The sequence below is a fragment of the Neophocaena asiaeorientalis genome, unplaced genomic scaffold (genome assembly GCF_003031525.2).
Source record: "Neophocaena asiaeorientalis asiaeorientalis breed wild unplaced genomic scaffold, Neophocaena_asiaeorientalis_V1.1 scaffold10, whole genome shotgun sequence".
Taxonomy (NCBI): domain Eukaryota; kingdom Metazoa; phylum Chordata; class Mammalia; order Artiodactyla; family Phocoenidae; genus Neophocaena; species Neophocaena asiaeorientalis.
In genome coordinates this window covers 166,639-183,010 of record NW_020172817.1, presented here as the reverse complement: position 1 = coordinate 183,010, position 16,372 = coordinate 166,639, and the positions used below count along the sequence as shown (strand labels likewise).

The 16,372-nt window shown below is 34.5% G+C and overlaps 1 protein-coding gene across 2 annotated transcripts in view; it reads right to left on the bottom strand.

The window, feature by feature from the left end:
* Positions 1 to 16,110, bottom strand: part of CDH18 (cadherin 18) — a 323,052-nt gene extending 306,942 nt beyond the window's left edge. The window contains exon 1 of one of the 2 annotated variants that reach the window (XM_024741732.1): positions 15,625 to 16,110. In XM_024741732.1, coding sequence (XP_024597500.1) covers positions 15,625 to 15,852 — 228 coding nt within the window. In that variant the 5' untranslated portion in view covers positions 15,853 to 16,110. The remainder of the gene's footprint in view (positions 1 to 15,624) is intronic. The other variant, XM_024741733.1, reaches the window with a different exon arrangement.
* Positions 16,111 to 16,372: the final 262 nt, after the last annotated feature.

Sequence of the window (16,372 nt, the reverse complement as noted above, 5' to 3'; positions counted from 1 at the left end):
TAATAATTTGCTGAGGAATTTTGCATCCATGTTCATCAGGAATATTGGACTGTAATTTTATCCGCTTGTGATGTCCCTCTGGTATTGGTATCAGGTTGATACTGGCTTCATAAAAAGAGTTTGGGAGGCAAGGATGTTTCAATATATGCAAATCAATCAATGTGATGCACCTCATTAACAGAATGAAGGAGAAAAATCACATGATCATCTCAGCAGATGCAGATAAAAGCACTTGACAGAATTATATATAATTACCATTATTATTATGATTCTTCTATACGTGTAACATATACACCGTACCATAAATGTCAACGTCACCAAGCATATTGCACGATTTTGGGTTTCAACCATATTCCAGGTTTTTCGTGGGCTGAATATCTGATCAAAATACCCCTGTTAGGCTTTGAATCTTCTTTACTTTCTTCCTAAAATCCCTAATTTTTCAAGATCTAATCTTAAACTTTTCTAGTCACTATGCTACAAGAGGTGAAACAATGGAAACCAGGACGCCTATGTTTCAAATCTAGTTCTTCCTTTTACTCTGTGTGTAATTTCTAAAATTGTATTTCCTTCAGCTTTCCTTTATTCAATGATTATGGATTATCTACTATATGCCAATGCTTGGCTATCTGCTGACCACCCAGAGGTACGTGGTAAACAAAAGACATATTGTACCTACACTTAAGGAGTTTGGAATCTAATGATGAAGCCAGCTGTTAATACACAGATAATTAAAATTAAAGAATTCTAATTTTCTAAGTTCTATAAAGGAACAATAGAAGTTGCTATGAGAGGATATAATAAGCAAGTATAGCTGAGAGAACTAGAAGAAGGAGTAGCAATAGACGAGGATGGGAATGCACCCAGAGGCCAGACAATGCCATTCAGCCTGCATTACAGATTTGGAATTTAATCTAAATCCACTTAGATGTCACAGAAGGATTTTAAACCCCAGAATTATGAGACCAGATTTCTGTTTATAAAGGATCAATCTGGCAGCCGGATTGGGAGGAGTTTAGACGGTGCCAGAAAGAGAAGTGGGTACCAATTAAGAAGCTACTGCGGTGTTTAAGGTGAGAGATGATGGCAAAATAAATTAGGGAGGAGAGAGGTGGAACGAGGAGAACCAGACAGACATGAGCTACATTTTATATGAGGAGTTGACAGGACTCATTAACAGACTGGGTTGAGGGAGAGGTGAGCGTGAAAGGGGTGTCAAGAATGATTCTCAGGTGTCTTGCTTCAACACTTGAGCAGATGGAGGTGTAATTTTTGAAAAGAGGACTCTGCAGGGAAACCACAGACAAGCCAATGGGAGGAAAGAGGCTTAGAGCTCAATTTTGTACCGGTTAATTTTTGAGGTGCCAGCAAAGCCTCCAAACATATGTATTAAATGTATGTTACCTATAGGAGTCTGATGCACAGAAGAGAGGTTTCAGTTAGAAATATATCAATGTCTATATTGTCAACAGTGTCCTCATTTGAAAATGAGGGTGCACTGTGTGTGACAAAATACATGAACATGTCTTTATTCCCATCATGTTGAGAATGGACTTGAGGACACGGGGAGGGGGAAGAGTAAGCTGTGACAAAGCGAGAGAGTGGCATGAACATATATAAACTACCAAACATAAAATAGATAGCTAGTGGGAAGCAGCCGCATAGCACAGGGAGATCAGCTCAGCTTGGTGCTTTGTGACCACCTAGAGGGGTGGGATAGGGAGTGTGGGAGGGAGGGAGACGCAAGAGGGAAGGAGATATGGGAACATATGTATATGTATAACTGATTCACTTTGTTATAAAGCAGAAACTGATACACCATTGTAAAGCAATTATAATACAATAAAGGTGTTAAAAAAAAGATAGAAAGCATTGACTGAAAAAAGAATTAGGTTACAAAGCAGTATGTAAAATATAATCTAATTTATTATGTAGTTAATAATTACAAAGATAAAGATTTTGAATATGAAAAAAAAAACACAAAAAAATGAACATGTACAAAATGCCAGGCACAAAACACTGGGCACAGACAGAGGATGTGTGAGCCTAATGATATTCCTGCACCTTTAAAAATATACATGTGTATACATGCATACATACACACATATGTAATGTTCAACATATATTTAATAGTGGCAGAAAGAAAAATATTTCCCTTAATAAAAGTTGTATGCATTGTTCTTTATATTCAAAATAAGAAATGTACTGAACAAATAATATCTATATTATGTGAAAACACATTAACTTTTTGGAATTATCTTTCCTATAACAGCTTTCCCATCACTTGTAACTGGATAAGCTAGTCACTCAGTCTCACTCGGTAGAGAGGTAACTTCCAGAGGTATCAGTCAAATCCTGTAGCTGCACATGACAGAATTTCTGTTTCACAGGAACAAAAACACAGTTCCTATCTCAACCGGCTTCCAGTTACAGATTTTGAAAGTAATTATCTGACACAGCAGAAGCCAAACAGTGCTCTATTTTTATTTTCCATTTCAAACTCTGAATGTGAATCAGACTCTCACCAGAAATGTGACAGAAACAGGAGGAAAAGAAATAGATTTACTTATTCATTTACCGCTGCTGAAGCAGTCAATACTCTGAAAAATTCAGCAAGACATTTCCCACTTTTCCACAGCCCTTGTTCCATCACTTCATTTCGTGGTGTTCTACTTCAGACTACTTTTACAGGAACATTAAGGAATTTAAATGTATATATTTCTTTTTAACCACATATGACAGGTAACCAGTAATATGTCAGGCATTATTTGGTTTCTAAATTTAGTCAATGGGACCTAAAGATAGTTTTCTGTCACAGGCTTTTAATTTATTTATTTCTTTATAAATGCAATGCACCATTTATTTGTTTATTTATTGTGTTTGTTTATTTATTTATTTTTCATTTCTGGCCACACAGCATGCAGGATCTTAGTTCTCCCACCAGGGATCAAACCCATGTCCCTTGCAGTGGAAGCACAGAGTCTTTACGACTGGACCACCAGGGAAGTCTCTGTCACAGGCTTTTTAGAAGTATTGTCACTTCACTGAGAGAAGCAAGCTGGGGCACAAGTGCACAATAAAGTACAACTTTACTTGTTATATATCTACAAAAAATTATGACAACAGACATTATCATATAGACTTATATGTAACATGCAAAAGCTATACTTTATGTGAACAAATCATTTTTACACTTTCATAAAGATGAACCAGTTATGGTAGAAATTTTACTTCTCCTTCAAGAGAAAGACATCTAGACATCTATGCACAGAGGCACTCTTGAATATATCAGATTATAAGCCTGATTCTTGCATTTTATTTCCCTCTTGTTTTGAGAAACTTTATAGCATGGCATTCAGAACAATGAAACCATTTGATTAGCCTAGAGTCTGGCTTGAGCAATCACTAAATAATACTGTACTTCTGCAACAACTACTGCTATTGCTCCATTTGCTACGAAAGAAAATCCCATGATTCTATATTTTTTCACCTACATTCCCACTCATATTTTGCTGGTTTCTTCTACAGACAAACCACATAACTTGGATAAAGTAGTCAGCATTCAAATAGCGACCTGTGGCTGTTATTTGTGGTAAATAGATTGAACTTGTTACCTACCTTGAACCTACTCTAAACTAGTCACTGGTTACTGACATTGTACTAATTTCAAAATATGTAATGTAAGTAAATTATTAAATGAGTTTTATGTAACTGGGTGTAATGTGTTAGGGGTGTTTTAAGTCATTTAGCTAATATAATTGGGACTGTATCAAAAATGACGATTTACTGCCCCAGAGCTAAGGTGATCATAAAATTTACCATCAAATGTTCCCTGTATTTTATTTTGGGAAAGCAGTGTGTAAACCAAGTATAAACCAGGTGGGGAAAAATAGAAGCATGGTTGACTTAGAACAATCCTAGAATAAAATCTTAGCTGCTTTTACCCTGTTACATTCATTGTGGATTTTTCTGGTATCAGCAACAGGAAAAAAAAGAATTTTATGAGTGAAAGTTTAGGTTAGGAGGACAAGAGAGCAGACATAATCTGTCTGTAATTTAGCCTTAGAAAAGAGAGGGTGAGGAAAACAGATAAAAACAAGGTCTTTCAGCCTGGAAGGGTGGGAGGGGGAGAGTGGGAGGGAGGGAGATGCAAGAGGGAAGACATATGGGAACATATGTATATGTATAGCTGATTCACTTTGTTATAAAGCAGAAACTAACACACCATTGTAAAGCAATTATACCCCAATAAAGATGTTTAAAAAACAAAAAACAAAAAAAACACAAGGTCTTGGTGCTGTATTCTTGAGCGTCGGGATACAGTCTGAGGGAGAGGGTTATAGAAGAAGCCTTGATAAACCAGCTCTGGCTTGGATGTATTCTGGAAGAAGGTAAAGCTTCATTGCAATACAGGTTTTGGGAGAAGGACTAGCCATACCTCTGCATACATGGAAAGCCATCACCTAAATAGGAAATGATAAGTTTGGTAATAAATTATTCCCTGTCTTAAATTAGTTCCCGGACGCTACAACTGGAAAAGTGATCCAGATTCAAACATGTATCTTCTTGAAAAACATTTGAATATTTATGTATAAAGGAACAAACTATTCTTTCTCAAAATCCAAATGGAATTACCAAGATTCAGCCACAGCCCGATGGACTCGGTTTTGTTTGAAATAGTGCTGTAAATAGCATTACGTTATGAAATAGGACTCACTATAATTAAACCAGATTTAATAGCATATGTTAATGGCATTTACTGTTAAAAAAAGTATGCATGAAACACACTGATAGAACAAGATAAATTGATAATAGGGTATTCACACTGGTAAATAAGGTAATTCAATGTATAAAACATGTGTTAGACTTCTAGTTCAGAAAAGATGGTGTAGACCCAATTTTCCCATTCCTTCCTCATAAGCACAATTATAGACCCTGAAAATGGCACTGGGGACAATCATCAGGGAATCTGAAAGGTGGAAAGAAGGAGAACTTGTCTGTAACCCTAGGTCTGGAAGAACAGGACAGCAGCACGGGAAGCCATCCAGACCTGGTTCTCCGTGACTCCCAGCCCTGAGAAAAGAAGCTACCTGAGTAGGCTCATTTCTTCCCTGGATCAAACAGAATTCCCTCTGACCACATCAGGTAAGCAGACAACACCGATAAGGGGGATTGCTTGGGAGCCCCATCAAGAATAGCTAGTGGAAGCACTCTGCTTCCTCATAAAATGTGAGACTCCCCCTTTTCTACCAAGAGCTACTGAGACAGAGGGTAGAGTTGCTGGAGAGACCCAATACTAGCTGATCTGGCCTCAGAAACATCTTTGACTTCATGGTCGCAATATTCTCCATCCCTGTCCAAGGACGCAAAAGAAACTGAAGGTCACTGGTAGGGGAATTCCACCACACCACTCCACTACCAAGAGACACTTAGCAGACTGGCCTTGGGAAAACTCATTTGGCCCTTGCAAGAGCACCATTTGGGATAATGGGGGACTCCAGTGACTTTAGATAAACCAAGCAGACCAAAACATTACCACAAAGGCACTGAATATTTACTGCCATTTGAACCACAGTCCATAAAAGTAACCCAAGATCCACATGCTAAACTTAAACTGGGTGGCTGCTTGTTAAAACAGAACATTTAAACAGAATTCAGAGTCTCCTATAATTATAGGAGAAAATATCTAGGAAATAATAAAAACTCACCCATTATACCAAGAACCAAGAAAATCACAACCTGAATAATGAAAGACAATCAACTGTTGCCAACACCAAGATGAAGCAATTGTTGGAATTATCTGACAAGGATTTTAAAGTAGCTTTTATAAAAATCTTCAATAACAAATTATCTTGAAACAAATTAAAAAAGAAGAAAAATAGATAATCTCAGCAAAGAAAGAGAAGTTATTAAAAATGGCCAAATGGAATTTGTAGAAACAGAAAAAAACAAATCACTCTATAGGCATAATAGTGGAGATGACAGTGGATAGAATCAATTCACCTGAACACAGAATGAAACCCACCCAGTCTGAAAAATAGAGAGAAAATAGTCTGGAAAATAAAAAATAAACTGAGCCTCAGGACCCAATAAACCAAGCCTCAGGGACCCAAAGATTTAATAAATATATTATTACAATTCTAAGAGGAGAGGTGTAAGAACTGAAGCTGGAAGGATTATGAAGAAATAATGACTGAAAACTTCCCAGATTTGGTTAAAACACACCCAGCAGATCCAAGAAGCTGAAAAAAACCCAAACAAGTTAAAGGCAAAGAAATCCACACTATGATTTATTATAATTAATCTTCTGAAAATGAAAGATAAAGTGTTAGAAGCAGCCAGAGAGAAATGATGCATTACATTGAGAGAAAAAACAATTCAAATGACAGTGGATTTCTCCTATAAAATAAGGGAGACTAGAAGGAAGTGGTACACTATTTTGAAAGTTTGAAAGAAAACACAGTCAACTATGAATTCTATGTTGCAGAAATATCCTTCAAGAATGAAGGGAAGTAAAAACATTCTCAGATGAAGGAAAAAGAAAAGAATCTGTTGACATTAGACCTATTCTTATAGATTGGCTAAAGAAATTTTTCAAACAGAAAGGAAATAACAGATTAAGTAATTGTGAAGCATCAGGAAGGCAGAGTAATAAGGAAAAATAAAGAGAAATACAAATAAATACAATAGGTTCTCCTTTCCTTCTGAATTTTTAAAATCATATTTACATATTGAAACAAAAATTATAACATCATCTGATATCCAAGAATATAATATTTTAAAGTAAGGAAAATAAAGGGACCAAAATGAAAATGAGGTTTCTGCATTCATCCACTGAGCCTGCGTGTCCAGAGCCTGTGCTCTGCAACCAGAGAGGCCACAGCAGTGAGAGGCCCGCATACCACAAAAAACAAAACAAAACAAAACAAAAAATCACTACAAATAAATTGACAGACTCCTAAATAATGTTCATGGAACCCACATAGTCGCATGTAAAAAGAAACAGGCAAATGAGAAGCAGAGAAAACAAATAGGAAATGTATAAGAAAACTGAACTGCTATTGATTAACATATCAATAATTACCTTAGATGAAAATGTCTTAAATATAATAATGATAATATAGAGAAAGCAGACTGAACAATGGAACAAAATCCAAATATATGCTGTTTACAAAAACACTCAATTCAGGGCTTCCCTGGTGGCGCACTGGTTGAGAGCCTGCCTGCCGATGCAGGGGACACGGGTTCGTGCCCCGGTCCGGGAAGATCGCACATGCCGCAGAGTGGCTGGGCCTGTGAGCCATGGCCTTTGAACCTGCGCGTCCGGAGCCTGTGCTCTGCAGCAGGAGAGGCCACAGCAGTGAGAGGCCCACGCACCGCAAAAAAAAAAACAACAAAAACGAAACAAAAAAAACCACTCAATTCAAATTAAATGACATAGGTAGATGTTGAACATAAAAGAATGGAAAAGATATAGCATGGAAATATTATTTAAAAAATAAAAACTAGTGGTTATCTTAGTATCTGACAAAATAGACTTTGTAGCAAAGCAAAGTACAAGAGACAAAAATAATGACAAAAGGACTATCAGGAAGACATTACATTCTCAATATGGATGCACAAGAGAGCTTCAAAAATACATGAAACAAAAGCTGATAGAGTTGGGAACGTCAACTCCCACTTCTCATCAACTGATAGAAATACAGACAGAAAATGAGCAAGGATACATATGTGAACTATAGGAAAAACCAAAAGGATCTGATTGGCATATATAAAACACTCTTTTTAAATAACAGTATAATATGCAGTTTTTTTTCAAGGACCCATGGAAGATTCACCAAGATAGACCATATCATGGGCCACAAAACAAAACTCAAAAAATTTTAAAAAATATTGAAATTATACAAAATATGTTATCTGATTTTAATGGAATCAAACTAAAAATGAACAACAAAGAAAACAGAAAAATCTCTGAATACATGGAGATTTTAAAAGACATTTACAAATTATTTCCTTTGAGGAAGTCTCAAAGGAAATAAGAAATATTTATAACTAAATGAAAACAAAATACACCATATCAAAATATGTGGAATGCAACTAAAGTGGTGCTTGGAAGGAAATTTATAGCTATATGCTTACATTAGAAATGAGATAAGGTCTCATATTGATAACTTAAGTTCCTACTTCAAGACCCAGGGAAAAAAAATGAAACATAAATTCAAGTAAATAGAAGGAAGGAAACAACAAAGAGCAGAAGTCAATAAAATTGAAGACAAGAAAAAAATAGAAAAATTGATGAAACAAAATTCTGACTATTCAAAAAATCAATTAAACTGATAAACCTCTAGGAAGACTGAAAAATATTTTTTTTAAAAAAAGCAGAAAGAGGGGCTTCCCTGGTGGCGCAGTGGTTGAGAGTCCGCCTGCCGATGCAGGGGACACGGGTTCGTGCCCCGGTCCAGGGGATCCCACGTGCCACAGAGCGGCTGGGCCAGTGAGCCATCAAAAAAAAAAAAAAAAAAAAAAAGACACATGTAAAATGTCATTATAGTGAATGTAATAGAATGGACAATATACTCAAAAACATTTTGATCAAGAAAAACGTGTTCTATGGGTGTCAATGTCGGATCAAGGCTGCACTACTGCCACTTTGCACTGGATAATTCTTTGTTGGTGGGGGCTGTCCTGTGTGTTACAGAATGTGTAGCAGCATCCCTGGCCTCTACTAACTAAATGCCAGTAGCACCACATCCCTGCTTGTCACAACCAAAGATCAGGTCCACATTACAACTTTCAGGGACCCTTGGCCCTTTTGCTTTTGTGGGCCTTTTTGTTTTTTTTCAATTAAAATGATAAATTCTATTGCAGTTGCATTTATATAAAGACTAACATAGACAGCTATATTCATTTTCATATTTTATTCTGATTTGAAAATACATTATGACATTTTCCTGAACCCTTTAAGGAGCTGTAACCGTAGTGATTATGCAAATGAAACGAACAGACAATTTATCAGGGGCGAAAAGTGCATCCAGACATTGCCAAACACCCCCAGGGGTTAAAGTCACCTCTGGTTTAGCACCATTGATAACACTCAAGCCCACATACACACACAGACACAGGTGGGTGCATTTGCATAGTGATAAAAAGTTCACGAGGTGAATAAATGCCTACATTGTGCCTACAATAGGTATTGCTTTGTATTGATGATGTTTAAAATTTTTCTGGCGTAGCATTGAGAAACACTATATATAATGAGTGTTAATGCTATTAATTTCAACATTTTTAAACAGTTCAGATAGAATGTCACTCTTCTCTAAAAGTAAAATTAAACAGTGAAATCTGATTTCTTAAAAAGAAAAATAGGTTCTATATCACTAGAAATTAAATGAAGTATATGCAAAATCAAATTTCTCTTTTATGCACCCAATTTCTTTTAGGACTGGATCTAAAGAGTTAAATTTCCATGAAGACTATTGAGAAATGTCTATATCCATAATGGAACTGTATGCCATGAATTAATTTCACATGACATCATGTCATCACATTGTCACTTGTGTAAAATTCAAATGTCATGTTTTGATACAGGACATTTTCCATTTCAAACAAGTTATGGTAAAAATATTCGTAAAATTATTGTCTTTACACTATCAGATGACAATTGGGACCTTTTCTTGCTGTGTGTTTAATTTTTAATTCAGAGTTCATGATGACATTAAAGCTATCTTTTCTTTTTCTGAAAAGCCTGAGCCTTCCCATTCCTTCATACATGATTTATTCTCTCTTCAACCTCAAAATCATTTATTTAATTTGAAGCTACAGTACTTCATATTAAAAGAGATTTGAAGGTGCTCTTTTAAAGAAAGAAAACAATATAAACTAATGGCAATAATAGTGATGATGAGAGGAGAATTTCATGCACTATATACTAGAAACTGACTTTCATTAAAGAATCAGATATCTTACAATTTGTTCTTTGGCACTGTCATAACTAATTCCCCTTCCCATGAAGAGATCACTTAACTGTTTCGAGCATCATTGTCTTCTATTACTTGAGGAATTTGGCAAGATGTTTTCTTAGTTCCTTTATACTGCTAGAATTCCTTTCTTACCCTCTATATGCTTGTTGTTGCTGTTGTTTTAATAAAGCACATTGGGAATAATTGCCTAGAGTCTACACTTAGCTACTCACACATGTAGGACATGGGTAAAGAGGGGAGTGCGAGGTAGAATTTTAATAACTAAATTCTTCATAGATGTAAGCAATATCTTCTCCATGTTACAGTTTATATCTAGAAAAAAATTCTAACAGTTATAAGAACATACACCATAAATGAAGGGAAGTGAAGACGGAGACTATAATTCATTTATCCTGAAAAAAATCTAAGTTCTTATTAACTTTTATTGTCAAATATATTTTTAATGTCAATATAGCCTAAACCCTAATGTAACACTGCTAATAGATTAGATAACTTAGCCTAAAACATGCTACTAAGTAGGAACACAGTTTTTGGTGACTTACCTCTGGTTTATGATTTTTTTATTCTATCCTCTTTAATTACTAAATAATGCAATGTGGGTAATATCCACTTAAAGATATACTGAAGTAAACATAGAGTTTCCTTTATTTCTGATACAAGAATTCTTGGTTAAAGAAGTCATCTACAATGTTTTTAAAATGAAAATAATATGTATTTATGGAGAAGAACACCTAGCTAATCACAAGCAATTATCACTTGAAATATATGAAGCTCATTTCCAGCACTTGTGTGTTAAAAGACATTATTTCCAACGTATGTCCTTAGTTAAATTCTAATAGTTACACATATTTAAATATTCCTAGCATGTTCCAGTAAGAGTCAATATACTTTGTAGTTACAACCTGCACACTAGGATATATTCTACTGGTAAATATGAAACATATATGCAATACAGCCAATAACTAGTGTCCAAAAATAAGAAATCATGTGTATTTTAAATTATAATTTCTGATCTCTAAAGTAAGCAATTCCACTTTTACACCATCTTTTTTATTCATTAAGTAATATTTTCTAGTATATGTAATAAACTGTAAATACTAAGACCTGAAGAATGCATTTTTAATCTACTGTCACTAATTCTGAACACCAAAATCCTCAAATTTCAGAGGAATTCAAAAATATAGTTTCAGTCAAAGGAATGCTAAGAATGATCAAATTAAAATAATACATTTCTATAAAACAAAAATTATAAACAAAGTCAAAAGGCAAACGGCAACTGTGAAAAAATTATTGGTAATATCACTGGCAAAGCATTATTTCATCTATTATGTAAATGTCAACAAGTATAAGTTAAAAAGACTAACAAAAGGGCCTGAAGCATCAGTTAGTAAAAAAAGGAATATTCATATCCCTTCAACTATGAAAACGTGATCAATTTTACTCATAATAAGAGAAATGTAAATTGAAAGTACACAGAGATGCAATTTTTCACCTATAATATTTGTAAAATTCCAAGTTTTACAATCCCATCTGTTGGCACTGCTGTAGAGGAATATTTATTCTCATACATCAAAGAGGTGCAAAATACACCACCACTATGGAGGAGGATCTGGTAACATCTACCAGAATTAAAGATTTATTTATTTTTAAATGAGAATCCCACTCTGGAAATCTCTCCCACAGATACACTTATATGTACGCTAAATGATGTGTGTAAAAGGACATTCATTACACTACTGCATGTAATGCGACAAAACAACAGTAAAAAAAAAAACCACCAAGTTAATAAACAGAGATTAACAACAGAGAGTTTATAAACAGAGATTTTTGTCTCAATAATTTCATATAATTATCACAACCATTAACATGACTACAAAAGGCTATAGTTTATGGAGCCCTTTCCAGTGAATTACCACATTTGATCATTACAATAGGCACTGAGGTAGATTCTGTGCAAATGAAGATGAAGTAGCCCCAGAACCTGCTTTCAAAGCATTCATAGTCTACTAGGTGAGGTAGATATCTTAAAGAGGGTTTCCAAATATTTTCTGTAAATATTTTAGACTTTGTGGACCTTAATTTCTCTTGTCACTACCTAATTCTACCATTGTAGATTGAAAACAGCCATATACAATATGTAAATGTAAGTCTGGCTGTATTCCAACAAAACATTATTTACAGAAACTGAATTTGGATTTCATTTCATTTCCATGTATCACAAAATATTATTGCTTAAATTTTTTCAATAGTTATTTTTTTTTAGTATGCAAGCAATACCAGCACATGCAACTAGATGAATTTGCACACAGGCTGTGGTTTAACTAACCCATAATCTAAACTATAAACCAAACTTTATAACACACTTGAATTAGTAACAGAAGTGTCAAACAGTATTTCTCAGTGTTACATGTAAGGAAACAGAAATTCAGGGAATTAAGACTTGCTAGTTGTAATACAGACAATAAGCAGAGAAGCCTTAATTCAAACTCAGCTCTTTACTCACTAATCATTACTATCTCATGAAGGCAATGAGTCTACTCTAATGCTAGGTGTGATACATAGCCTGCACTTTAGGATGTGTGTGATATTTTATACAAAATTATGTTCTTATAATGGAATTCATTCAGCTCTGTTCAATTTTGAAAATAAAAACAGATTAAATGGTCTATATTAGTTTTTACATAATTTTTGGAAAAGAGAGAACATTTTTGTTGTAAAGCTATAATGACATTACCATAATTTTTTCCAAGAAGGACTTACTTGCAAACAAAAGTCCTTTCTTTCCAAAAAGAAAGGACTTACTTACTACTTATAGCTTCCTCACTCTAATCTTTCAAGTATTTAAAAAGATGTTTAATAAGTCCATGAGGTTAAATCCGTGAGATACATTCATACACTAGTTTTGGTATTTGATTTCTCATGGCCTTTACAGTCTGAAAAAAAAAATTATGGATTGTCAATTATATTTATCTGTATATATGTATAATTATATATATACTTTAATGGTGATATGGTGTATGTATTATACATGTATATATAGTTATACTATGTACCATTAAAATTACCAAATGTTCATGGCCTTAGCCTCATGAAAAAAAAAAAAATCTCTTAGCAGTGAATAATGCATATTGACCAATGTCAACAAAATTAATTCCTTCATAATAAACCCAATCACTAAGAAAAGTCAAAGAAAATTATTATAAACAACATAAAAGAAATTGGTAAGTATCAAAACAGTTTGGCTTGAGCTCTTATCAAAAGTTTCAGATGTTGTTTTATAATGTGAAATATAACTATAGATACACAAAATTACTATCCAGAGCTCAAGGATGACTGGAAACAAACTTATATAATGCATGTAGAAAGTATATTATTTTAATAAAAAATATTGCATTGGATTATTGTATGATTATTATTTTATATTGTATGATTATTATTTTGTATTATATGATTATTGTTTTGTTTCTGTTGACAAAATTCCTGCTGGAATTTCAGTGACAGAAGGAAGCCAAGGAGATACTTTTCAGTTCTTTGGAGGTACTCCCCTCTCATGCTTATAGTAACTGTAATGATTCTATCTTCTATTCACGAACACTTTGAAAAGATATGGCTCTCGTTCATTATGAATGTATTTATAAGTGTGAAATATAAATTCTTTTCTCAAAAAAAATAATGGAACAGGAGGTTATTATAAGTACATGTGGATTGTTGAACTTTGCAGGGTTTTTTGAACTGTCACAGGTGTGTATGTACATATATATGTATAGATATGTATATGTATGTACATGTGTTTGTACGTATGTAGGCGGTTATGGAGAGGGCAATGAATCCACACAATCAAGTTAGAATTGCTCATAAAGGCAGATGAATGTTGAGTAGAAAGATTATGAATGAGTGAGGGGCCCCAGGTCAGATAGGGAATAGGAGAGCCACACCTTTGGGTGTGAGCCTTTAAATTTGTCTGTTAATACTACAACAGAATAGATACTGATTTCCGCAAAACCTCCACAAAGGAACAGATTCACAGCCCTCACCACCTCCTGATGGCTAACAAGCTCTCAACCATATGCTCATTGGCACCCAAGCCCAGAAAGACTGTTTGCAACTAAGCTACTGATTGAGGTTTCATTTTTCACTCAAACTAGGTGACCCACCAAAAATGAGAAGCTATCTGATCTTTCCCTAAACTTTTCTAGCAAATTTTGTTTCCATTTTTTAGTTAAAGTGACAATAAATATGCATAAACTTTTTTTAATAATATGTATTGTTTCCTTTTGGTACTCTACAAAGGAAACATTTTTCTGTTCCTTTTTTTCCTCCCTCCTTCTCAAGGAATGAGAGGATTATAGAAAAAGGATTTTGAAGTTCATAACAAAAATAACTTTATAGTAATTCAATATATTATGTTTTTACTTTAGTACATTTGTCTACATTTACTTCATGGGACAGTCTGTAGGAAAAAAGCACAGGATGAATATGAGGGGTTTTCCTTCTTGTTTTAATATGCATATAAGAAAATGATAGAATTGTTCCAGATCTTTTTTTGTGTTTCACATTCTGACTCCATAGCTCCTGCCTTGTATGGAAGATATAGCTGCAACCCAGTCCATGTTGGAAGAGGGGCAGAACAGATGGCTTGTGCTCCTGTACTGCCTACACATTAGGGAAGTGCTGTGGCTTGGATGGAGTACTTTTTTTTTTTTTTTTAGTACTAACAGTGCTAAAGTGAAAATAAATAGTCAAGCAGGGAGGCAGAAGTCACTGAGCCTGCAGTCATAAAGATTCTACTGCTGTGACTGCTGCTTCTCCCATAGTTACTGAACAAACCTAAGTGTGGCTGCTTCCAACAGTCAGTAATCTATCAGAAGGTCTCTCTACTTCCACTCTATTCTTTACCCTGGAACCTTGACACGTGTTTAAACTGTCCCTTATTACTGAGCACACAATTTCCTAAAGGGTTTGACAAGCCATTAAATTGTCTTGTCTGCATTTCTGAGAGAAAGGGAAGTTGGTCTGAAGTTACTGATCATTTTGTCAACTTCATTCTTTTGGAATTTTAACAAAACCTGTACACCCAGTTTATATTTAATCTATATTTAAATATATCGATATTTGTATGGAAATTAATTTGGGGGATTGGAAACATATCCATGTGTTTTTAAAGGCTGACTTAAATTCAAATGCCGTCTCTGTAACAATTAGCAGAAATATATTAGATGTCGTATATAGTGTCTTCTTTTTAGCCTCATGTGCAATAGCAATAGATTTAAAAAATTGTAAGTATCAACATACCAATAAATGCCACGGTGAATTCTAATATATCTTCATGGTAATAAAGACAAAATTACTGAATTGTGTGTTTAATTAAGTGTCTCCATTTTACATGAGAGAACAGAAAGAGTAATATGCTGGTAAAGAACATTCAGTCTAGTCTGTATGGACCGATGTTTAGGGAGATGTGTCATGATTGGTGAAGTTCATTTGTTATAATTATTATTTTAAAATGTTTAGAATAAGAAATAGCATTCTATAACATAATTCACTTAAAGTTCCATGTCTCTTCAAATACAACTGCAACTCCACCCTCATCCCACTTCCCATTTTCCCAGGAGAGGATAAAACAAACCAATAAAGAAAAACTTACTTTTCCAACATATTGTGGATCTGGTCCCATATGTTCTTCTAAAACAAAGAACTGATTCCAAACCCATCCTCTTTTGGGACGGTGGTGGACTTCGGTTTCACCTTCGATGTGTTTGGTTTGGTTTCTGGTCCCCTTGATGGAGCTGTGTTGAGCAGTTCCATAACATCTCTGCACAAAACAGAGACACACGAGGACTGGACAGATGCAAGATGTGCTCGTAATTTTCATTGTAAGATAACTTTCCAGTTCACAGTTTTCTTCCTTTTCCTTGTCAGCTACAAATGCTTAGTGAGCATTCGAGAGAGAAGCCAAAGCATCTTTTGGAAGGACAGTCCAAATTACATTGTTTAGTGTGTCCATGATTTAACTGTCCAGCAGGGAAAGGTCAGACTACATTTACATCCTGAAACACTTGGAGAATCAAAGCTGTAGTTGTGTTATCCTAAGTCTTCACAATTGGTGAACAGGGGCAACCATTTTCTACCTAATCAAAAGAGAGAAAAGTATATACATTACAAAACATGGCAGTTTTAAGTATTTGCTCTGAATGCAAATTATACTGTTTTGCAGGGTGATGATGATAGGAAAAGAACACATGCAAGTTCTTTTGGAAATAAACACAAGCGTACATACACATAGCCAGGCATAAGCCTGCACGCTGCATTTTTACAGGGACATACATATTTGTATTTTTAATTCTCAATTATATATGTATATATATAATTGAATATATATATATAAATATATA